This window comes from Hypomesus transpacificus, unplaced genomic scaffold, assembly GCF_021917145.1.
Source record: "Hypomesus transpacificus isolate Combined female unplaced genomic scaffold, fHypTra1 scaffold_84, whole genome shotgun sequence".
Taxonomy (NCBI): Eukaryota; Metazoa; Chordata; class Actinopteri; order Osmeriformes; family Osmeridae; genus Hypomesus; species Hypomesus transpacificus.
The window spans coordinates 160,900-184,745 of NW_025814038.1; the positions used below are offsets into that span (position 1 = coordinate 160,900).

General features: G+C 49.5%; 3 protein-coding genes across 5 annotated transcripts; 1 reads left to right on the forward strand and 2 right to left on the reverse strand.

The window, feature by feature from the left end:
* The first annotated feature begins 36 nt into the window (after positions 1-36).
* On the forward strand, positions 37-3,765 carry si:dkey-106l3.7. 2 transcript variants are annotated; one of them, XM_047017869.1, is made up of 6 exons: positions 37-1,087; positions 2,086-2,232; positions 2,347-2,518; positions 2,662-2,738; positions 2,926-3,032; positions 3,391-3,765. In XM_047017869.1, the coding sequence occupies exons 1-6, from the start codon at positions 266-268 to the stop codon at positions 3,494-3,496; spliced, it is 1,431 nt and encodes a 476-aa protein (XP_046873825.1). In that variant the 5' UTR covers positions 37-265; the 3' UTR covers positions 3,497-3,765. The 2 variants fall into 2 exon arrangements, with proteins under 2 accessions (XP_046873825.1, XP_046873826.1); XM_047017870.1 differs by having other exon boundaries at positions 38-1,087; positions 2,929-3,032.
* Positions 3,491-12,098, reverse strand: rnf208 (ring finger protein 208). 2 transcript variants are annotated; one of them, XM_047017875.1, is made up of 3 exons: positions 11,069-12,098; positions 7,224-7,294; positions 3,491-6,571 (listed from the first exon to the last, which is right to left on the reverse strand). In XM_047017875.1, exon 3 carries the CDS (start codon positions 5,308-5,310, stop codon positions 4,525-4,527), a length of 786 nt encoding a protein of 261 aa, XP_046873831.1. In that variant the 5' UTR covers positions 5,311-6,571; positions 7,224-7,294; positions 11,069-12,098; the 3' UTR covers positions 3,491-4,524. The 2 variants fall into 2 exon arrangements, with proteins under 2 accessions (XP_046873831.1, XP_046873830.1); XM_047017874.1 differs by lacking the exon at positions 7,224-7,294.
* Positions 12,099-15,992: 3,894 nt separating this feature from the next.
* On the reverse strand, positions 15,993-23,464 carry slc5a1 (solute carrier family 5 member 1). The gene is made up of 15 exons (XM_047017854.1): positions 23,311-23,464; positions 22,655-22,726; positions 21,869-21,973; positions 21,339-21,398; positions 21,137-21,241; positions 20,835-20,940; positions 20,187-20,267; positions 19,843-20,054; positions 19,000-19,135; positions 18,467-18,574; positions 17,860-18,010; positions 17,571-17,739; positions 17,045-17,260; positions 16,497-16,596; positions 15,993-16,275 (listed from the first exon to the last, which is right to left on the reverse strand). The coding sequence occupies exons 1-15, from the start codon at positions 23,455-23,457 to the stop codon at positions 16,061-16,063; spliced, it is 1,983 nt and encodes a 660-aa protein (XP_046873810.1). The 5' UTR covers positions 23,458-23,464; the 3' UTR covers positions 15,993-16,060.
* Between the last annotated feature and the right edge of the window lie 382 nt (positions 23,465-23,846).

The window sequence follows — 23,846 nt, forward strand, 5'->3', positions numbered from 1 at the left end:
CGTGACAAGAGAATGTAGGCAGACTGACAGAATATTTCAAATACACCATCACAGACTCACCTGTGTTACTTCACTCGTGAGTCAGTTCCCCGAACCAGTAGCAACTGTTCCCATGCTGCTGTGTGTCTTCTTCACGTAACTTGAGGAGTAAACACGACTGAGGAAGGAGTGAAGAAGAAGAAGAAGAAGAAGAAGAAGAAGAAGAAGAAGGAGGGAAGAAGAGGACTTTTTGGCATTGGGGAGGAGAAGGCCAAAGCTTTTGGAGATGAATCTGTACAGCAGTTTTGGGAACCTTCTGGAGAGCTGGGTGTCAGAGGGAGTCGTCCCAGACACTGCGGGGAAGTGGCCAGACACGGACTCCAGGGCTTCCTTCATGCTGTCGGAGAGCGAGCCGCTGTCTAAACCTCACCCCAGCTCTCCTCTCAGGTCTGAGTCCGGGGACTCTGGGCTGGAGATGGCCAGCCCTGTGAGCCCCCTGCCCTCCTCACACTACCCTGGGATGGACACACAGCCTCCTGTCCTCTCCCTGCCCTCCTCACACTACCCTGGGACGACCACGGATACAGACTCAGACCTGGTGGGCGCTGGAGGAGGAGAGGTGGTGGTCTCCTCCTCCCCCTCTACTCCCAGGTCATCTGACCTCCCCCTGTCCTCCCCCTCCCCACCCAGGTCACCTGACCTCCCCCTGTCCTCCCCCTGTCCTCCCAGGTCACCCGACCTCCCCCCGTCCTCGTCCTCCTCTTCCTCCCTGTCGCTCGGTCTCACTGAAGCCCAAGCTCCCCTGGGTTCTCCGGAACATGCCGTGGCCATGCACCTCAAGTTGGAGCAGGCCCTGCAGAGGACAGACACGGACAGGAAGCTGGGCAGACAGAAGAACACGCCGTTGCCCGGAGACCAGGCGCCACGGAAACGGTGCGACACGGCCTCCCTAAGCACAGAGAGCTCCCAGGTTGTCAGGACAGGTCAAAGGTCAGGGAGTCTGGGTCCTGGGAGGAAGGTGGGACCAGCGGAGGGGAGACAACAGACCTGGGAGAGACCCAAACGACCCCAGTCGCTCTATCAGGACAGGCTGTCTGTTCACACAGAGGTGAGTTCCTGGTCCAGCCAGCTGTTCTTGATGCTCACTGATCATTGTTTAGTCTTTCACTGAAACAATCTGATTGGGTCTAGTACAAAGGCCATCATGTGTTTTTCATGTCAATCGTATCTGATACACACACACACATTCACTCACACACGCAAACAGTTATAGACAGTAGCAGACAGTTCCAGACATGCTATTAATTAGACTGTATGTCTTATGTCATGTTGCAAACCAGTCTATCAGTCTTTGTTGGAGCTGTACTATGAACCAGTCGGTCTAGTTGAACCACAAGCGTGAGGAGCGTGGATGTGCGTGTGTGCGGTGCTTCTGCCGACCCCTGACAGACATGCCTTCTGGGGCAGATGGTAGAGATGATACCGTTTTTCTGAGAGTAGATATCCTTTATTTCCTGCTATGGGCCGTCAACACATTCCTATCCTATACAGAAATATTCTTCTTTCTCTATTCATCTGTGCCCCTGCGATGACTGATTCAACCACAGTATGTGATAGCAACACAAGCTAGGTGATGTGTTGAATGAATCCGGCAAATTCCAACACCATTTAAAGCCAATTTTCATTTTGACTACCTGCTTTTAGTTTGTTATCTTTAGAGGTTCAAAGTCCAAATTAATATTTGGTTTTAACATTCCTACACTGGTGTATTCCTTGCTAAACGTGTGTATTATGGAGTATTTGTTAGAATTATCTTTGTTCAACTAAGGCAGTGGTTCTCAACCTTGGTCCTCAAGTACCCCCTGCCCTGCATGTTGTAGATATTTCCCTGCTCCAACACACCTGATTCAAATGAATGGGTAGTTATCTAGTTATGCAGAGGCCTGCAGGGAAATATCTAAAACATGAACTAAGGTTTTATTGTAATAATACATTATTGGCAAATAATGTGTTTATAGCCTTTTGAATCACACGATTTGATGAGGCTATTTGTAATAAAGGTTTAGAGTTCTGTTCATTAAACACGTTATTTTTTGTTTTATCCAGGAAGAAATCAGTATGGGTCTTAGTCCTGGCTTAGGCTATTTGGAGAAATTGTGTCGGGTGTTGGAGGAAATGGCCAAATTACGGTTGCAAAACCAAAGGCTACAGATGGAAATGGATTCTGTCCGGGCGCAACAATTCCTGAGTCAGGTAAGATGATGACGTCCTGGGAAAGGAATGCTTAACTTCAGCCAAGTTAATGAAGTAGCCTAGTCGTCATGTGTGGGCGTACTGTTCGTAACACCTTTCTGTTTTATGACTCAGATCACCGAAACCCACCGACATGACTGTAAAGTAAATGAAAAGAACGAGCAGAGTCCAAAACATAAAACCACTGACATTTCCATCCTCCCACCTTGTCAAAATGAAGACGGACAAGGTGACTTTCGTCAAAGGTCAATGTCGGACACGCATTTCTTATCTCAACAGCGGCAAAGTAAGTAGGCCTACGTTAATAAAAGTACGTTTGTCAATCGTCCAAGTTGTGTGTGTGTAGGCCTATGTTAGTTTCAATGACCTTCTGTGCACGTGGGTGGAAATTCAAAAAGGACCAACATTTGTAAACGTTGTCTTCCGCAGGGACGGTAAATATGGGCACTAGGCGGCAGTGTCTGAACAGCGACGTTTTGCTGGAACAAGAAGACGACAAAACGCAGGTAAGATTGTTGGTAAAGGCCTCCTGTTCATATGTTAAGCCTACAGTACAACCCTACCGTATCCCACTCTTTAGAACTGAAGGCATGGCTCTATTGGTCTGTTTTGAGACGTACCATTTGATTATACTTAGCTTTTGTTGCTTGTAAGGCACATCTGTCTAAATATGCTGACCAACATTTGTATCAGCAGAAAACAAAGGGAGACACAGCGACGAAAGACAAGTCTTGGAAACTGAAGATTAGCTCGTTGAAACGAGAAGGATTTAAACATTCATTCTCAAAAGAGAAAAACAGGTAAAATATAAAAAGTGTTGAGGTTTTTAAAAACAGTGACCCCTAGAGGAGAAACGAATGCATTGTTCAGTCAGTTGGACTGCCGCACAGTGACTCTATATCAGGACTGTGTTGGCTGTAACAACATGGCAGCCAGTTATGTTGCAGGTGCACTGGGCCATAGCTAATGCACTGTGTGCTTGGAAGCAGCAATGAGAGAGCACATTTGGCCCGCGCATCCGCTTTTGGGAATATTTCACCCAGAAACAGCCAAAATCCTGTGTGTACAATAACACACATTAGTCCCAGATTCTGAAACGCCTCACCCAAACCATCTTGAGTAGTTTTTCTCACGCTTGATTCTTTCTGTTTAACAAAGCTCACAGACTCATCCATCCATAAAAAATTGGGTGGGCGACTTGTTTAAAAGAAGCAAAACGGCTCCAGTGATCATGGACCGGGCTGTCGCAGGACATCGCAGCTGACCGACACAAACCCGCCCTTCATCCGGCCTATCCTGCCATTCCACTCCTGTTAACATCTGAAGTATTTGTTTATTTATTGTCTGCTCCATTTGTATCCAAATAATTTATTCTCCGATAAATGTGTAAAATGTTTTATATCTTTTTATATCGCTGCTTTTGTAAATGTAACTTTAAGCTGTACTGGCGTTCTTGTACATGGTATACTTAAGTCAATCAACCTCTAATGCAAAAGTTCTGACTGGAAGATATAATAAAGCCAGAAAACGACACACCTCATCTGCTCTCGTCCTTTTCTTTAGTATTCTTAACAGTCATCCAGTCCCTCATTCTGATCCTGCTTATGCCTAACAATGATGCTGTATTCAGTCAATCACAAACTTCTTGGGGGGGAATTGAACCTGTGAACACTTGATCTGCAGCAAAATGCTGTAACCACTGAGACACTTCCTACACTGACCTAACCCTTAACAGTAGCACGTCACCCACCAAGACAGCCAACTTCCTGTATATGTGCTGCCCCAGAGAAGGGAATATCCAGAATACCCAGTACACCAAACAACAGCTGGTTGGATTTGTTGTTTGTTCAACTTGTTTATTGTTTTTATTCACCTAGGTTGAGAGGGAGGAGCCTAGGTTGAGGGGGAGGAGCCTCCCTGGGCATTCCCATGTAAAGAGACAAACACATCCCAACAACAGAGGGTGAAAGGGATTCAGTCCAGGATTCAGTCCAGGATTCAGTCCAGGAATCAGTCCATACATAAAATACATTTATTTGCTTTATCTCTCTGTTTCATCAGCAAGTGTCACTTCACGATTCCATTTCAGTCCCAGACAGCTTCCACCTGTGCTATTAAATATATAGATACATCTGTGGTGGGTGCGGTTTGTATGTACATGAGAGAGAAGAGAGAGAGAGGAAGGGGGGTAAGGAAGGGAGGGAGGACGGGACTGGGAGAGGGCAGGGGTGTTGAGGAGGGGGAGGGGGAAGGTAGGACAGTGCTCAGCCTTGCCAGGAGGGCTTCCGACACCTACATGATGCCACAAGAGGACAGGGGGTTGGCGATGTGGCAGGTGCAGGCCGACTGGCAGTACTGGCGCACCGTCTGGTAGCAGCTGCGGTCGGCCTCCCCGCCCCACTGCACCGGGCCGTTGGGGTCAGACGGCAGGCGGCTCAGGATGCTGGTGTTGATAGCCAGGGCCGCCAGGCCGTAGTCGGTGAACAGTACTGTCTCCCGGCGACAGGTGGGGCAGGAGATGAACTTGTACTTGGGGCAGGACTCGTAGAGGATCTGCAAGCACTCCTCGCACACTGAGTGCAGGCAGGACAGGATGCGCGGCCGCTTGCCGGCAAAGTTGTAGGCGTGGCCGCAGGTGGGACAGTCCAGGGGCTCGCAGGGCATGGCGGAGCCCGAGGACGAGGACGAGGCGGAGGACGAGGTGGAGTTGGAGCGCAGTACGTACTGGTTGACGATCACGTCCTCCATCTTGTAGTGGAACTGGTGGTAGCAGATGTCGGTGGTGGTGCCGGCCTTGCGCTGGGCCTGGAAGCTCTGCTCCCGATGGGCCACCTGGGGGGACATCATGGGCCTGGGGGCGACCGCCATGGTGCTCCCTGTCACCTTCAGGGCCAGGTCACTGCACGCCTGGTTGACGATGATCTCGCCCTCGCCCCCTCCATCCCAGGCCACCCTGGGGGAAGGGACGTAGCGAGGCTGCGTGACGGGCACAGGACACTCCCGGGGAAACTTCTCCGATTGGATGATCTTGACGGTATCCATGGGGATGGTGACGGTCTGGCGCCTGAGGCAGGACATTCGCTCGCTGGAGGGAGTCTGTCTGAGAGAGAGAGGGGGCGGGGGGAAGGGGGGAAGGGGAGGGGGGGGGTGGTGGCTGGAGTCTCTCAGACCGGGCCCAAGCCTGGATCTGGGTCTGGGACCGAGGGCGAAGGTGGGCTGTGCACGGATGAGGGCGTCTCGCGGTCAGCCATTCGAGGGGACGTGAGGACGAATGGCTCTGTCCATTTTGCTTTCACAGGGCCCTGGAACCCGGAGCCCGCCAGGCAGACGGACGAGGCTGGTTGGAGCTCCACACCCTAGTGCAGTATTCCTGGAACACAGGAACCCAGTGTGCTGATAACAGCTCGCTGATAGAGAGCCGGGATAACAGTCCAGCTGTACAGGCTAACGGTCGGTCAGCTCAACAGTTCGTTTTTTGTGGCTTTTAGGGACACGAGACCCTGTTTGGGGGCAGTCGCTTATGGAACACACTGTAATAGACACGATCAGGAGATATGTACAATAGCCTTTCAACACCACAACTGTGCAACAAGCAGCATGGATACACAGGGATATGTTCTCAATGATAACAGCAATAAATAATCTCAAGTGTTCACAGTAGACGTTGACCCCGACACATACAGAGTTTAGAAATGGCAAGTTTCGAGTTCAGAGGCGTTTTTTGTTTGTTGTTCGCCTCGTACAGAGCTCTTCTGCTGTTCTAGGAAACTGGCGTCATCTAGTCCCACGTTGCCTCTTTCGATCTGACCAGGGGAAGCTGACGCAAACCAGTCAAGGAGTTTGTTTCCACGTGGTCGCTGAACAGGAACACTTACTTCCTGTTTCAAAGCTGTGGTACAGTCTTTGTGTGTCTGTGTGTGTGTCTGTGTGTGTGTGTTTTTGTCTAAGAACAACCTGCAGACAGCCCTCTCTGTTCTTAGTCCAATGTGGCAAAGCAAAATCTTGGCCCCCTTGGTGGCAAGCTGATAACGCAGGCAGTAGGGGGGTCTTTATTTGGGAAGCGTTCCAGAACGTTCCAGAGGGCAACGGAAAGCTCTTGGAATGGCTCCTCTGGTCCGAAACCAGCCCTCAAAGGAGGGAGGGAGGGTGGGGGTGAAGGGGCGCTTGACTTCCAGAGTCAGTCCTTCCACTTGAGGCGAACAGACTGAAGGCTGATAAGGGCCTGATGGATGACTGTGTCCTTGTTACCCCCGGCCCCTCTGGGACTCCGGGACAGCAGATGTAGTAGGTGGTCAGGTGGAGCAGCAGATGTCCTCAAAGACCCTCTGACACAGCTACCCTAGGGGGAGAGAGGAGAGGACAGGGTTGGTGGATTGAATTATTACAAACCAGATATGAAACTGCAGTCACTCCCCACCCTGCTTAGTCATTTCCTCACACGTTAACACGGTGGAAAAATCAAAAATGTATACAATGATGTGGCACGAATGACCACAAAGTCTGTTCTGTGAAGATAACGGTATTGTAGGGAGAAGGCGGCATCAGAGGATGTCGCCTTCTCCTTTGAAATCACAATGAACCGCTCGCGAGCGATTCTGTTTTTACGTTATCGAAGCTTGAGCCCGTGGTGTTGCGAGAGCACAACAGGAGACAAGGGGGTGCTGTCGGTGAGTCTTCCACTGTCCTCAAGCCTCCAGCATCCTGTCAGCCCTCATTACACTTCCTGCTTTGTGAAGAGGTTGCATGTAACACGTATATGTGTGTGTGTGTATGTGTTTGTGTGTGAGCAAGCTAGGGAGTACGAGAGGGATCAAGAGGGGGCTTCTTGTGGAATGTGGTAGTCATATGTGAGTGCAGCATCTGGGGGTGTAGTATGAATGGACCTGGGCTACGTGCGGGACGCATCATGGGCGGCTGGTGGTGAGGCCAGCAGCGGGGGGGGGGGGGGGGGGGGGGGGGGGGGGGGGGGGGGGGGGGGGGGAATGACACACCTCTTCTCTTCCAGACGGCGCTCTAAACAGACGTGATGCCGGAGGAGAGAATGGAGAACGAGGGAGGTGACCTACATGCCGAGGAGAGGAGAGCAAATGGGAGGGAGGGAGCGAGAGAGAGAGAGTGTGAGAGAGAGAGAGAGAAAGAGAGAGAGAGACAGAGAGAGAGAGAGAAAGAGCGAGAGAGAGAGAGAGAGAGAGAGAGAAGGAGAGAGAGTGAACGAGAGAGAAAAGGAGAGAGAGGGAGGGAGGGAATAAGAGAAAGAAAAAAAGGGAGCACAAAAGAAGAGCAGCGACATCCTGTTTTCTATTTATGGAGTCTTCATCCGAGCACCTCCACAGTGGGTTTTCTACCACAACCTCTGCTGGCGTTCCACAGCAGTGACTGCTGTTCCTCACAAGCCAGAGAGCTCTAATCCATTAACACCTACCCCAAATGGACACACACTCTTAAACACACACACACACACACGATGATACAAAGCACGCCGCGCAGATTTCTCCTCCTCCATCCCATCTCCTACAGATGGAGATGTATGTCGACGGTGTGTGTGTGACGGTCTGGAATGTTCTGGAACGGCAGCTCCATCCATCCTACCGTCGGTCGCAGAAAGACAGAGCTGCTAGCCTACCTCCCTCCGGCTCCGCAGTGCCGCAACACTTCTCCAAAAATAACCCCTTTCTCACCCTCTCTCTCTCCCTTTCACACACATTAACGCTCACCCACACCAGCTCAGCCAAGAGGTGTGAGCACTGACTCAGACGAGGCACTGACTCAGACGAGGCAGAAACACGGCTTGTGTCACTTGAATTCAACAGACAAATGCGTGTGGTTCCTAACGCAGGCGAACAACGGCTATGGAAGTTCATGAGGTGTTCATTTTCCGCACACCACATCCATACACATCCTCTGCCATATCATATCTTTCCAGTCCCCACACCCCCCCCCCCCCCCACACACACACACCAAACACCACACACCGTCGCCATGCATGTTAGCCAAGTCACACAGGGACTCGGGGACTGTTTCGCACTTCGAATGACCGATATCCAGGGTTCTTTCGGAGATTAGCCATCGCAAATTCAAATCTAGTTCGGTGACTGGGTGAGGGGGGGGTGGGGGGGGGGGGTGGAGGAGGAGCTAACATAGGCAGGCTACTCGTCCACGGTCTTTTCCGGTTATGTAAGAGTCTCGGTTTATCTCAACATGGAGGAGCAGCAGATCTGCAGCAGCCCAACGGTAGCTTCATACTGTACACACACTCACACACTCACAAAATACACACACTCCTCATCCCCTGGAATTAAGCTAATGAAATCATGTGCCCATGTGACCTCGTCAGCACAAACAGGCAGGAAAGGGAGGGAGAGAAGAGATGTTTTCTGGCAGGACGACTGATCTGAGGGCCCATCCCAGATCTCAGTCCTAAACGGCCAGAATAGCTGCTTTCAACCTGCAAACACACGGAAACACAGGCCCACACACACACACACACACACACACACGCACACACACACACAGCACATCGTTCTCGCCCCCATGCTGCCCTCCCACATAAACTAGTATGCCACCCACTACATTCCACTAGAACACATCAACACACAAAGACCCAGACACACACACACACACACACAAAAAGCTCTGTCCAGTCCTCTTCCCCGCCCTCCCTCCTGGAAGCATTCCACCTGTGCAGAGCGGAGAGCTGAGAGGAGCAGGGCGCCTCCTAGTCAGAGACACTATCACCCACCTGCCTGTCTGCTCACTATCTCTCTAGCTGCCTGTCTCTCTCTCTCTCTCTCTCTCTCTCTCTCTCTCTCTCTCTCTCTCTCTCTCTGTCTCCATTTCTCTCTCTCTCTCTCTCTCTCTCTCTCTCTCTCTCTCTCTCTCTCTCTCTCTATCTCCATTTCTCTCTCTCTACATCTCTCTCTCTCTCATCCACCCTCTCTATCTCTCTATCACCATTGCTCTTTCTCCATATCTCTCCTACCCCCCCCCCCCACCCAGTTTCTCTCTCTCTCTATCTCTCCCTCCATCTCGACCTCCTCGTACATCAGACGATCACCCCTATGACTGGAACCAGCCGCCCGGCCAGCGGGCCTGGTGGTGCAGCCTCTGTCCCCCACACAGGAGCACTCTAGTGGGGGGAGCCGCTGCTCACACATGGGTGTCCACCTCCATGCCCCGTATCTCCACCTCCGTCCGTGGGGGCGAGCATGTATGATGATTACATAAACATGATGGGCAGGGAGCTGCCTCACGCTAATCCTCAGCTTTCTACGTGATCAGTCAGAGCTGATTTGCGGTGGGAATTGCGGAGTGCCGAAATGAAAACAACGCAATCAGGGAGAAAACATCCCCCCAGGTGGTGATGTTTGCTGTCGACACAGCGCTAAGGGGGTCGACATTCTTGTTGTTTAGTTGTTGATTTGTCTTAAAAGCTGGTCAAATTCTGGAATATACATCAATATCTGTATCAACGGTATGTTTGCTATGTATCAAATCACAAGCGCACATCAAGTGGGATGTTCCTTAAATTCCCTTTTTTTGTCCATGTATTTGTGTTTTCTGTTGTGTTCTCACTTAATCCGTGTCAGCTTCGGCAGCGGTTTGTGACTCAGTGGTGTGAGGCGGGTCGAGAGGGTTTGAAAGAATTCATCTCCCGTCACTTCCAGCAGACAATCAGCCATTTTCCTCCTGGATTCATCCCATCCTGACGCTCCGTCCTGCCAGCCTGCCTGCCCGGGCTGCAAGGCTCCCCGGGGAGCCCGAGAGATCCACACCAGCAGAAACACAACAGTCATAACCATAACAGCTCCTCCGCACACACACGGCCTTTGGGAGGGAGATTTACGAGGGTCAATATCCCGGGGACTATTGATTCTCGCTGAGGCTGTGTCTCAGGCTTTGGCTGCTGGGGGTTGTGAATGAACGAGGGCGGTGATCACGCCACGCCGGGCTGGGACGGCGAGACAAGATGGAGGTCGGGGTCGTTAGCGGGCGTGCGTGGCACCGCCGTGGATCTGCCTATTTGTGTGTTTTGGTGCATACGTATGTGTGCGTGTGTGTGTGTGTGCATACGAATGCATGCGCGTGTATGCCTATTTGTGTATGTTTTGTGCTTGCCTGCGTGTGTGTGTTTGTGTGCAGCCCTGGTCCCTGGCTCCGTCAGAGAGAGCAGGTTCTGAGCGCTGCATGTGGGAGGGGTGCACCAGCAGCCTTGGTTATGCAACAGCAACACGGCAGAGCCAGAGACTGAGACTGCACCAGTACCGCCGCCGCTGCCGCACGGTCAATAAGGAGAACTCTGTACCACGCTGACAGCTACAGAACAAGCAGTTCCTGCCTCGCCCCCCCCGCCCCACCACACACCCCACCCACGACCCACACCCACCCCCCCTTTGCCCTCTCTGTCTGCCTGTCTCTCTATGGGGGGGGCTGGTGGGGGGGGGGGGGGGGGGGCGGGTCTGTCAAGTGTCATAACCTCCAGAGATATGATACCATCAAGATATCCTCAAGATACCCTTTGCGCAGTAAACACATTGACAGAATCTATTTAGAGGAACGTGCATGTGTGTGTGTGTGTGTCCTTAGAATACTGCTTGTGATGCAACCACCTCTGCAACCACAACCTGGAATGCAACAAAGACAAAGAAACGTACGCACGCACACACACACATAGATCCGCACACGACCCCTGAGACAAAAACACATTCACACACGTTCACATGTCCATTGATAAACACAGATCTGCGAACACACGCTGGGGCACACACACACACACACACAGGACACAGACCCTGCGCCTCTGCACACACGTTGACGCTCATGTTTTCCTCCATCTCACCTCGCCTGGTTCTCTGCTCCTTCCTGTCGACGCACTCCTCGCCGTCCGCGTTGTCGTGGCGCTGTGCCCGGGAGGAAATCGGTGTTGTGTGGGCTTAGGTCGAGGAAGATGAACAGTCCTGTCGTGTTTCGGATGTGAAAGCGCTCCTGTTATTCCTCGAAGTTCGGCTGACAGTCTGGGACCGAGAACGTTGTCTTCGAGCTCCCTAAAACAGACGTGGGAAAGGTTCACTGCTTCCGAGAGGAGGAGGGAGGCGAAGGGGAGATAAGGTCTCCGTTCCTGCCGTATCACAAGGACGAAAGAAGGCAGGTTGGAAAGATGGAGGGAGCGGTCTGTCAGCGGGGCCGATGAGTCACTCCAGCGGGCGAACAAGCAGCTCTCCCTCTCCTCCTAACTTCCTCTCCTCCTCTGAGCGCTCGTCTTTGTCCTTCACTCTCCCTCCCTGCCCCTGGATCCTCCGCGCAGTGCTGTGGCTGGCCGATCTATCTCCATCCCTCCCACCCCCTGTTCTCTCTCTCTCTCGCTTTCGCTCTCGCTCTCTCTCGCTCTCTCTCGCTCTCTCGCTCTCTCTCTCTTTATGTCTCTCTCTCTCTCTATGTCTCTCTCTTTCTCTATGTCTCTCTCTCTCTCTCTCTATGTCTCTCTCTCTCTCCTGGTCTCCGGGCTCCGGGTCTTCAGATATTCACTGGCGGTTCACTCGCGTCTTTTCTCGTCCTCTCTCTGGTTCCAGGCGCTCTTCCTCTTGGACTATCGTGCTGCTGTCATTCGTCAGCGCGACTCTCTCTCTCTCTCCTGCTGCACTGCCTCGGCTCCCGTCAATGTGCCTCTGCCGCTCGCACACACACACACACCCTCTCGCGCGCGCATGCTCCTGCCTAGCTCTGTCTCTGTGTGTGTGTGTGCGTGTCGCCTCTCTCTCCCTCGCTCTCGTGCGCGCTCGCTCTCTCTGACTCTCGGTTGCTGTTGCAAGCTTTTTCTCCACCGCCCCTCCTCCCCAGGCTTTCTCTCTTTCTCTATGTCTCTCTCTCCCTCTCTCTCTCTCTCTCTCTCTGCAGTCTCCGCTGCAGTGCCTCTGCAGGCTGGATCACGTTTTCTAGTTGCCAATGAAGAGATTTCAGCCAATCAGGGCCTTGAAAAATCCAGCCCCCCCCCCTCTCTTCCCTCCATGCTGCACGCGTGAACACACACACACACACACACACACACACACACACACTGAGAGATGAAGAAGGTGTACAGAGAGCTGTGAATCATACTCCACATACAATATGAATCCATCACACACCAAACACACTAAACACAGTCACATCCCCATTACATAAGCCAGGAGGGAAGGAACTACAGGAAGCTGGTACAAATAGATCTAATCTGCACACAGCACATCAGAAAAGGAAACACAACGCATGAATCAACAGCCAAAATGGATTCCTGTGTGGATTGTATCCAGTGAGCTATTTATGTGTGTGTGTGTGTATGTATGAATGTATGAACGTGTGAAATATGTATGAATGCCATTCTGCAACCTAGTTAAGAACCAGGACAGATGACGCTGGTCAACACAATCATAGAGATGGTTTATCTCTCTGACTCTCTTCCTTTCTTCATCTCCTCTCCTTTCCTCTCTCTCTTCTTTCTGTCACACACATACAGTACACAATATACCAGGCACGTCCATGCTGTGTCCTAAGCAGAAACACAGCATGATCATTCAGCCATTGCAGACATGGTATTACATAACTAGGATTGACATCAGTGTTGACATCTCTATCTGCAGACGTGCATGTGGACCGATCATTAATCCTCAGCTCTGAGAGAATATTAATGTTTGAGCTTCCATATACCCTTTCACATATTTCATGGCTGCATCGTTTCAGCCAAACTCTCTGAATATCGGTAGGATTCTATAAAACCTATATTTTCCGACACCTACAATTCTAAAAGAATCTATATCTGTGTAGTGATGTTGACCAGCCAGGCCTTGGGAAGATAGACATTTCTGGAATGTTCTAAAAAGAAACTGTGTGCTGACAAGTCTGCAAACATTCAATGAAAGTCAGGAGGAGATCCTTACAGGGAATAAACATTGAAATACTTTGGCCTGAGAAGGTTTTAGAGCGACAGATCACGAACAGTAGCAGCAATGCAGCGTAAAGGGCCATCTCCACCACTGAAGGACTGCACCTCAACTGTAAAATATAGCCTATGTTAATCCTCTCTCTGCTTACCAAACATATCGACTGACGGCAAAGAAGACGTTATTAATGGGAGGATCGATAGGAGGCTTACCTCGGAGCAGCGGATAATTGACATTATGGTTGCGGACATTTTCTTATAGGCCTGGTCTCATCTGTTTAAATGTGTTTAATTGTGTTCATGTATCGTTTTTACTGTTTGATTGTAGCTACAGTAACAGAACAGATCTAGATGGGGAAACTGACGCCCTCCCAGTACTAACAACAATACAGGTCCTTCATCATGGGACAAAGAACCAAACAGGTAGTGATGGTTATCAACTATGGAAGCAAATCAGTGACAAAATGTTTTTGACGATAAAAAAAAAATTATTCTGATAAAAAAATGTAAGGTTCGGAAAATCAGGTTGCTCAAATTTGAGGAGCTGAAAAAATTCAGATTGAAATATCCAGGATACCATGGATAGGTAAGGCAATCAAGCCTGAATGCAATCGAACCATCTCACTTCTCTGATAAGGGCCCATCTGCTGACCTCTCTCCTCAGGCCCCTCTCATCCAGGTGGAGCTGCAGGCCTCTCTCCTCAGGACCCTCTCATCCAGGTGGAGCTGCAGGCCTCTCTCCTCAGGACCCTCTCATCCAGGTGGAGCTGCAGGATAGGCCTTGCCTATCTTAGGTATCCCGGATGTTGCAATCAAAATTATTTCAGCTCAAAACTGTTCGCCTCAAATATTTTCGGCTGGAAATTGTTCTGTTCGAATTAGTGTTTGAATATTTTGGATCTGAATTTCACCATTTGAACATTGAGCAGCCTGAAATTTTTTGTATTTGAATTTCTCAAGCTTTAATTTTGTATTTTTGGGATCTTACGGTTCAAATTTTAGCAACCTGAATTTCCGAACCTTGAATTTTTTTATCAGAATCAGAATAAATAATTTCAATTTATATTTAAATAAATTCATATTTAAATGTTAGAGGTGAATTCAAAACCAACAAATTCAGTGGCGTTTAAATTTCAAAATGAAGTAGTCAATGCCTTTTAAAATTCAAAACATTATGTCACTGATTTGCTTCCATAATAAACCGGCCTGTTTCTGACACAAATTTCAGAGGAGTGGATTCTCACTCCACAGCAGTCTCAGCGGTTGTCCTGTGGCTGGCAGATGGCGTTGCAGAGAACGTCTTGGATGAAATACTGACGCGCCAACAGGTGTTAAAAGACAGGGCTTTCAGAGCTTCTAGATCAACAGCGACGAGCTTCAAATAGAGTTGCCTACCTGGTGGGTGTGTATTCTCTATGCAAAACATTAACATATTTAGCAGACGCCCTTATCCAGAGAAACTTACAGTAAGTACAGGGACATTCCCCCTGAGGCAAGTAGGGTGAAGTACCTTGCCCAAGGACACAATGTCATTTTGGCACAGCGGGAATCGATCCGGCAACCTTCTGATTACGAGCCCGACTCCCTCACCGCTCAGCCATCTGACTCCATGGTACAGGAAGGGTGCTTCTGACGGGGCTGTAAGACTACTAGGCTTTGTCATGTGACACCGAAGAACGTGCTTTGAAACAAGTTGCCAGACGGGTCTAGAGCGAGAGGGGAATTTATAAAAGCAGAACATGATACTTGAACTACTAATCTTCAATGCCAACATTGTTTGTTTCTACAGGGATTTTTGGTTTAAACAAAATCTTTACATTTTATCAAACAAAACCTTAAAACAAAATGCAGGGATGCTATGCAGGTTGTTATGAACACTGTCATCAATGCATATCATGACCCACTCCAATTAAATTACCTAAATGTAATTTTACATTCACACAAGGTACTCTTGTGTCCAGCAGGGGTCAGTAATAAGACAGATGCAGAAGAAGAAGGATTTGAGGAAATTCACAGCAGTTGAATCCATCCTTGAAACATCACTTATTAACAACTAGCTACAGAACAAACGAGAATGGAATGAGGATATGGCACCAGTATGGACTTTGGTCGCATACGACTTGTTAACATAAGGCAGTACGTGATTATACGTTTGATTGTCATTACTAGCAAAGTTTTTTTTTTTTATCCTCTGTATTCTGGAAGGACCAAACTGCTATGACGAGATTAAAGGAAAATACCATAGAGAGCTTTATTCTGATTATATTAGGCTTTCATCATTTTTGCAAAGTCTTGCAGCGAACACCATACATTCCAATCACTCACTTCTCTTTACATTTAGTCATTTAGGAGACGCTCTTATCCAGAGCGACTTACAGTAAGTACAGGGACATTCTCCCCGAGGCAAGTAGGGTGAAGTGCCTTGCCCAAGGACACAACGTCATTTGGCACGGCCGGGAATCGAACCAACAACTTTCTGATTAATAGCTATCTGACCATGCCAGCTTATACCGGCATTGGCAGAGATTCCTAATTATAAAATATTCAACATGTCAGTGCAATTTGCACACACACAACCCCTTCAGTCTTGAAAGCAACACCCTTGAAATACCCTCGTAAAGTCTTTCCCAGGTAGTGTTTGAGTCCAGCAGGTTTAGAAGTACCAACAGCCCCAACGCTAGGTCACCGACACAAACAGCTTACATTACATTTTTAGCAGACGCTCTTATCCAGAGCGACTTACAGTAAGTACAGGGACATTCCCCCCAGAGGCAAGTAGGGTGAAGTGCCTTGCGTCATTTGGCTCGGCCGTGAATCGAACTGGCGACTTTCAGATTACTAGCCCGACTCCCTCACCGCTCAGCCACCTGACTCCCTTAGGACCACAGGAGCAGGGGGGGCCTTCCCGAGGGGAGAGCCTTAGCCGTAGAAGCCGTGCAGGAACACGGCCACACACAGCAGGATGAGGGCGTTGGCGTTCACCACGTTCCTCCACAGAGGAACCTCAGAGGTGTCTGTCAGCTGTTTCTGGAGTTCCTCCTGTTCCTCCTGGGTGAGCTTGGGGGCCTTGCTCTGCTCCAGGCCACAGAAGCCCAGGAAGAGCTTCTTACAGCGGCCAGGCTCCTCCGTGGGCTCTGCCGGGAGAGGAGGACAGGGATGAGGGGAGGATGTGGCTGGGTGGAAGAGTGTGTGTGTGTGTGTGCGTATGTGTGTGTATGTATGTGTGTGTATGTGTGTGTGTGTATGTGTGTGTGTGTATGTGTGTGTGTGTATGTGTGAACATGCATGTCTGTGCTTATGTGTGTGTGCGTGTATGTGTGTGTGTGTGTTGGGACTGCATGCTGTCCTCCCTCACCCTCTATATCCAGGGAGTCTTGGTTGTCGACCCAGTCGTCCTTTTCCAGGTCCTCTCTTTGCTCTGTGTTGTTCCTGAGGCTCCAACACAGGCGATAGAGCTGGGGGGCGGAGAGGAACACACACACACACACACACACAGGACACACATACACACACAGGATACACAGTTACAGTGATGACCTATGGGATGGGGGGGGGGTTCTCACCATCTGCAACCTCTTACACACGTTCGGTTAACAGCTTACAAGACGTTACAAATTAATCCTGCATATTTCAGAGACATTTTGTTTTCCGTGAACTAGCCTGACGTAGAGAAGGCGGTTGGGAATTGAAGTTAATGATGGACAGGAAGTGGAAATCAATTACCACTGAGTCACGTATGATCTCGACTGGGATGGCACTGGGCTAACTGTTAACTCATGTCATCATAACAACGTATTAGTCAGACTTTCTCTTTTCAATGCAACGTATAAGAGGAGACAACTAAAACCTCGCCATCCCTTCGACAGACGACCTCACACTCTGAGGTGAATACGCTCCACTCACGTATTTGTCCTCGATGGGTTTGGTCATGAGGGAGATGGACACGATGAGGATGCAGGAGATGGAGAACAAGATGATGGAGAAGTAGAGGTAGTGAACCCCGCAGATGATGGTGGGACAGACGCTGGGCTCGGCGCAGCTCCCCGTGCCGAAGGCAAACTCTGCGATCATCCGGGATAGGCCGATGCACAGGCCAATCAGAAGCCCGTAGAACGCACCCTGAGGGGCAAAGACATCATCATTATCATCCTCATCTGTGATGTAGTGCTTAGTCATGCTCTAGTTCCCGCTAAACAAACACGAACATGAAAGTAGTGACCGAAAGCAGAGAGGCAATAAATGTGTCGTGATAACCAGGGACCTTTGAACGGATTGGGAGATGCAACGACAGAGAAACGCCGTCGCTGGGCGGCGACGGATAACCTCAGTCATCTTTCTACGACCACTTTAGATGGATCTTTAGGCGACCTCTTTTGGCAGCCTAAAGGAACGCCTCCTGGAGGAGAGGTGAAGCAGGGGCGGGACTCACGGCTTCGTTGACGCGCTTGCAGAAGATGGCGAGCATGAAAACGGCAGCGATGGGCGGGGTCAGGTAGCTGGTGATGGACTGGATGTAGTCGAACAGCTGCCCACTCTGTGCAGACTGTACCACAGGGATCCACGCGATGCTCACCCCAATAAGAGCGATTATGAACACCCTGCACACACACACACACCACACACACACACATAGTATTACAGGAGTGGAAGCACCTAAGTTCACCCCAAGGGAACCCTGATTCACCCTAAACACCCTAATGTGCCTGTTCTGGGTTTACCTGCCAGCGATCATAAGCTCCTTCTCAGTGGCTGACTTGCGTATCTTGGTGTAGATGTCCATGGTGAAGAGGGTGCTGGCGCTGTTGAAGATGGAGGTGAGGGAGCTCATCAGAGAGGCCAGCATCACCGACAACATGAGGCCTCGCAGACCTGAGAAACCAGGGGGGGCAGGAGGGGAGGAACCAGGGGGGGCAGGAGGGGAGGAACCAGGGGGGGCAGGAGGGGAGGAGGGGAGGAACCAGGGGGGGCAGAGGAGACAGGGAGGAGGAGAACGAAGGTGGAGTGGAGGGGAGACAACAAGGAGGGGAGGAGGAGGTATGGAGGGGAGGAGGAGGAGGGGAGACAAGGAGGACAGGGGCGGAGGAGGGGGGGTTAGGAGACAAGACCGAGGGGAGGGGAGAAGGAGAAGAAGAAAAGAAAGGAGACATTGAGAAAAGACCCAACGGAGAAGAGATGGAAGGGCGCAGGAAAATAAGAAATGTTACGGAAGGTTTTCTATGGTTACACAAGTTGTTCTTGAAAGCACATTTGGTGTTTAAAAAGTGTCCTTGTCATTCATCACAAGCTGGCCTGGTGTCGCCGGTAGAGGTTAGGCCAGTCGCTCACCGTTTGGCATCAGGTCAACCACGAGTTTGGGATAGGCAATGTTGGTGCAGCCTACACTCGCACCGCAATACCGCAGACACTCCTTTGGGTCCACACACGCCACCTCATCTGGGCGACACACAGAGACAAAACGAGTGTAGCGTTACTCACACAACACACACATACAGTCCGCACACACTCCGAGCAGGCCCCCCGCTTGGGGGGGGGGGGGCAAATGGGTCTGTTGTCCGGGGGGGGGGGGGGGGGGGGGGCAGAACTGGAGCAGAGGAGAGGAAGAGGAAGGGAAAAGGAGATAGATCTGGGTGCGGGGGGGGCCCCATCTAAGATGCTCATCCCGGGCCCAGGCAAGACTGTCTGCCCAAGTTAGACACTTCAGAAATATTCAACATTAAACTCGCTTAGTCTAAAGATGCATGTGTAACCTATCAAGGGGGTTTATAAACCGCGGTTATATCAGATGTGTGTTAAAAAGCATCCGTCAACTCGAGTACTATCCTTCGGGTCCGTTTGTTTTGTCTGTGTGGGCAGCTCACCTGTGTAGAGGATTCTGCTCATCATGCCAGGGAAGACCATGAGGAACATGGGGAGGAGTTTCAGGTAGCCACACAGGATACAGCCGGCCTTCATGTGAGAAAGGTTCTTCGCAGAGAGACAACGTTGGACAATAACCTGCCGAGCACGACACACGGAAGGGGAGGATTTGAAGTGTTGTGGTGACAAATGGGTTGACGCCTGTTCGTATTCAGGATAGTATCTCAAGATGAGATGAGGAGAATTTTGAAACTGTCTCTCAAGTTGGCTGTTTTTAACGAATATGCAGTCGTTGCACACCACATAAACAAAGCAGACGTTTAAGTAGAAGAAGTTTAAAACCAGATGTGGTTTCCTTCATCCTTACAATAACTTCCTGTTTTAATCTAAGTTTCATGGCACTTTTAATGAGAGAACTCGGCCTTGGCCGATTAAATATTCATCCAAGGAAATGCTTTTCCATCTCAGGCAAGTACCAAAACACTTAGTCTGTGAGCCAAGAAGAACAAACTACTGCATGTAGACAGAAACCCATATCAGAACAGACCTTTTGATAAACAGAGAGACGACTAGAATTTTACTCAGGGCGGAAATGGCTTGTTCTTGGGCTATTATGTGGCTCCTGTCTGGGTGTGAAAATAAACGTCCTTCCCATTACTATCGTCTCCTCAGTGAGTCTGTCTGGCCATCTTACCTCAGCACCAGGATTCAAAAGCAAGGTCTGACTCACTTCTTGTGGACTGAAGCGAGGCTAAGACACTCTGGGCTTGGTGTGTGGGTGAGCCAGGGTGGGTAGAGGGTCGAGCCTGTCTGCGTGTCAGTGGGGGGAGGCAGCAATGACGCACCTGGTCTGTGCACCAGTACCACGTGGCCTGGATGGTGAGTCCGAACACCAGGCCGGGCCAGGGCAGGTCTCCTGTGATGGCGTCCCTGAAGATGTGGAAGGAGTCTGGTCGAGGTGTGTAACACTTCTCGCTGATGTTCACTCCGACGAAGGCGGGGATGGCTTCCATGTACTTGGCCTGGAAGCTCGTGTAGCCTCCCACCTCGTTGAAAGCTGCGGACACAAACAGGAGTTCCACTGAGGGATCCACTGAGACACCGGGAAGTTTGGAACCTCAAACCGAGTGAGTTCAGTCTTGTTTCGGTTTGAATATTCGGATGTCTGATGGATGCAGCAGGAGCGTACCAAAGCCCATGAGGATGAACGACCCTACCAACATGATGACAGTCTGCAAGGTGTCAGTGTAGATCACTGCAGCCAGTCCACCTGAGACAGGAAACACACAAAGCTCACTACGTGAGGTAGCATTCAACGTTCGAGCGCATCACCACTGCTGTTTTAATTCACGATGGAAACATTTGGGCGTGCGGGAGCAGCGGGTGTGTTTCGTTTTTACCGTCTCGTAATATCTCGTTATCTTTTGGTAAAAATCGTCCACTCATCCACGCGTTTACAACATGCTGTGTTTTCCTATCAAAGCCATGGAGTTCATGCGTGTCAATCGAGGCTGACCGGATGTGCTGCTGTTAACATTGAGCGGTCATTGCCATGTTACGTAGGCATGTTAAAGTTCAGGTATGGAGGCATCATTAGACCAAGAACAACAGCAGGAGGTCGGCCCATGACTTATCAAACTACATGGGTAATTACCCACGATGCAGTGCTGATAAGGATCCCCGAGGAGAGAGTGGAGGCTGCGATATTGGATGGACTTTCATCCCTTCATCCATGGTACCATTCACAATACAGATAAGAGCTTCTTAATGCTTGACAGGAATATTATTTCAATGTGCCTGGAGGGAGCTGTGTTGACAGCGTGAGAGGAGAGTGTACCTGTGACTGTATACAGAGCAGTGATCAATAGCAGTAGAATCACAGCCAGGTAAATATTCAGTCCCAGAGCCAGGTTGATAAAGATGGCACCAGAAAACATGTCTGCCTGAAAGAGAGAGGGAGAGAGAGAGAGAGAGAGAGAGAGAGAGAGAGAGAGAGAGAGAGAGAGAGAGAGAGAGAGAGAGAGAGAAAAATATAGAGAAAGGGATAAAGAGAGTGAGAGAGTAAGAAAGAGTTCATTTTCAGTATCTGCCGGGATTCTCAAGTGAGTCAGTAGTGAGTCTGGCCGGCTAAGGACTCACTGAGATCTTGGTGAACACGTAGAGGAAGAGAGAGAGCACAGACAGGTAGACGCGAATGCGCTGTCCTCCAAACCTCTTCTTCAGGTACTCTGGCATGGTCACCACCTAGAAGCAGCCAGATGGCATTAGCACGCCCAAGGACACGTCACTCATCAAGCAGATACTGCGACATGAGGAACGGCCAGCTTGTCGACATCCTCACCCCTGCTTTGATGTAGATGGGCACGAACAGCCAGCCAAGAATAACCACCACCACAAGGGCCTGGAACCAACGTGGATATGGATGGTTGGCAAACAGTAAACTTTAGATTCATTTTGACATGACATAATCACTTCATGCAGAGGTAGTGTAGCATGTTATGTAGCATCTGTTATGAAATGCTAGTTTCCAGGGTGATTATAAACCATATATATAACCATTGACCTTGCCTGAGGGGAGAGATAAGGGACATTACAACGACCAGTGCCAGAGGTTAAGATGATACTGTGAGAAGTTACAAAAGTTGTCCGTTTGTTTTGGGAGTCAGATGGCTGAGCGGTGAGGGAGTCGGGCCAGTAATCAGAAGGTTGTTGGATCAATTCCCCGCCGTGCCAAATGACGTTCTGTCTTTGGGCAAGGCACTTCACCCTACTTACCTCGGGGATAATGTCCCTGTACTTACTGTAAGTCGCTCTGGATAAGAGCGTCTGCTAAATGACTAAATGTAAATGTAATGTAAATGTTTTTCTCACATTCCACTCAAACCCTCCTATGGCGAGGCCTGAAGCAGCTGCTGTTCCTGCGATGCCCACGAAATGCCCGCTGCCAATGTTGCTGGCAAAGAGAGATGCGCCAATCTGGAGAGAGACCAGGGAAAATCACAATCACCCGTAGGTACAATTGGTACGATTTCATCACTGTGGTTTGTTTTATAGGATACATGGTAAAATGTAGTCTGCATAGCTCATAGCATTTTACTCCTTTCATAGTAAGGTTTGAGATTTTAAAAAATTGCAATACAACCAGTTATTTTCCCATATTGCGTCACTGAATAATATGGACTCTCAAGGAAAATAGGCAGAGGATACGCATGGTTACATAGTTTTATGTTATCATAAACACGTAATTCATTGTTAGTTAGATTCAAATGAGCTGATAAGGATTCATTTTAATACAGCTTAATCATAAACTCATCGTGGCAGCCAGGGGCGTGGACAGAATCATCTTTTTGGGAAGGCCTAGAAAAATATGGATAGGCATCTTTTCAGTTTTTTTAGTTATTTACTTTGTGATGTGCACCCAGTGCATCATTTTTCTGAGACATTTTCCTTTTTGGGTAAGCCTTCGAACAAATAGGCCTACCCAGGCCTACCCAGGCCTACCTGTGGCTACGCCTCTGGTACAGCACAGGTAATGGTTTGGCAAATAAATACGTCATTCAGTTCTCCAGAAGACGGTTGGGAAATCAAAGTTGACCTCTGTAAGATAACATGCTTTCCAGTAATCTTGGTCACAACATTTCCTTGTCCTTTACTCACCGGCCACCACACCATACTCCTCCCTGCCAGGAAGAACCCCCCCACCGTCGACCGGTTGGTACGGACCATGGCCTGCAAAGGGACATGGAGACATCTCAACATTCTGTCAACAGCACAGTCTGCAAACATGGTACAACCCGTCTTCAGATAATAGACTTATACTTGTATTTTCTGCCCAAAGAACACATTTTGAAGCAAACAAAAAAACTGAATGAAGAGTATACTTTAATTGGGGGGGGGGGGATTAATTCCCTTGCCTCATACTATTCACAGTTAAATTAAATTAGTTAATGATCCTTTTACAAGCCAGTAAGCTGAGGTTGACGGCAGGTTTTTCTACATTAGTGGGGTTTATGAGGAACAAAAGCTGCATAGCATCAGTACAGAATGATCCCATCACCGTTGGACAAACTTCAATGATTAACAGTTATCACACTGTGAACCTGGTCTCATTTCTCTCTGTGATTCAAACAACACGGTATGAGAAGATGCTTGCCAGAATTTTCTCCTGCACGCAACGTTACAAATCCACCTGGAAGTTTCCTGTCTCGAACAGAACCACGTCTGCCTTTTGCTTTGACGGGCGGTTAACAATTCACAGGAGCAAATTAGCTTGAGAGCGCGCAGCCATTCAGTAGAACGATTGAGTAACTCACCCATATTCCAACAGCCAGGACGAGAATAAAGTACAACACAATGACTGATATGTCTGCTGGGTTGTTGACAGCGTATACGACAGTGGTGCCATTGTTTGCTCCATTTCTTGGTTGCATTAAAGAGAAGCCAAAATAATCCCGACTCATTTTGTCTGAGCTGAGGAGACCAAAAGAACAGCTAGTTTGTCTCCCCTTTCGACCTGTGGCTCCCGTGCCACCTGTGCTACTGCTTAAATACCACCTGCCCTCAAGGTAGGTGTGTGGGAGATAAAGAGAGGGGGGGGGGGGGGTAAGAAGGAGGGAGGGAAAGAGATAGAGAGAGGGGGGGGGGGAGAAGGAGCGTTAGGGTTAGAGAGAGAGAAAGAGAGACATAGAGAGAGAGAGAGTTTTTAATTACAGCTTTATTTTTATGAAATGTATCTACATATAACCCACACCCAGAGTCATCACAACATCTCGTAACGGTTTACCTTAACCTTGAACTTTATTGTTTTAACCTCATATAACTACTCATATCAATCAGGCTGACAACTGAT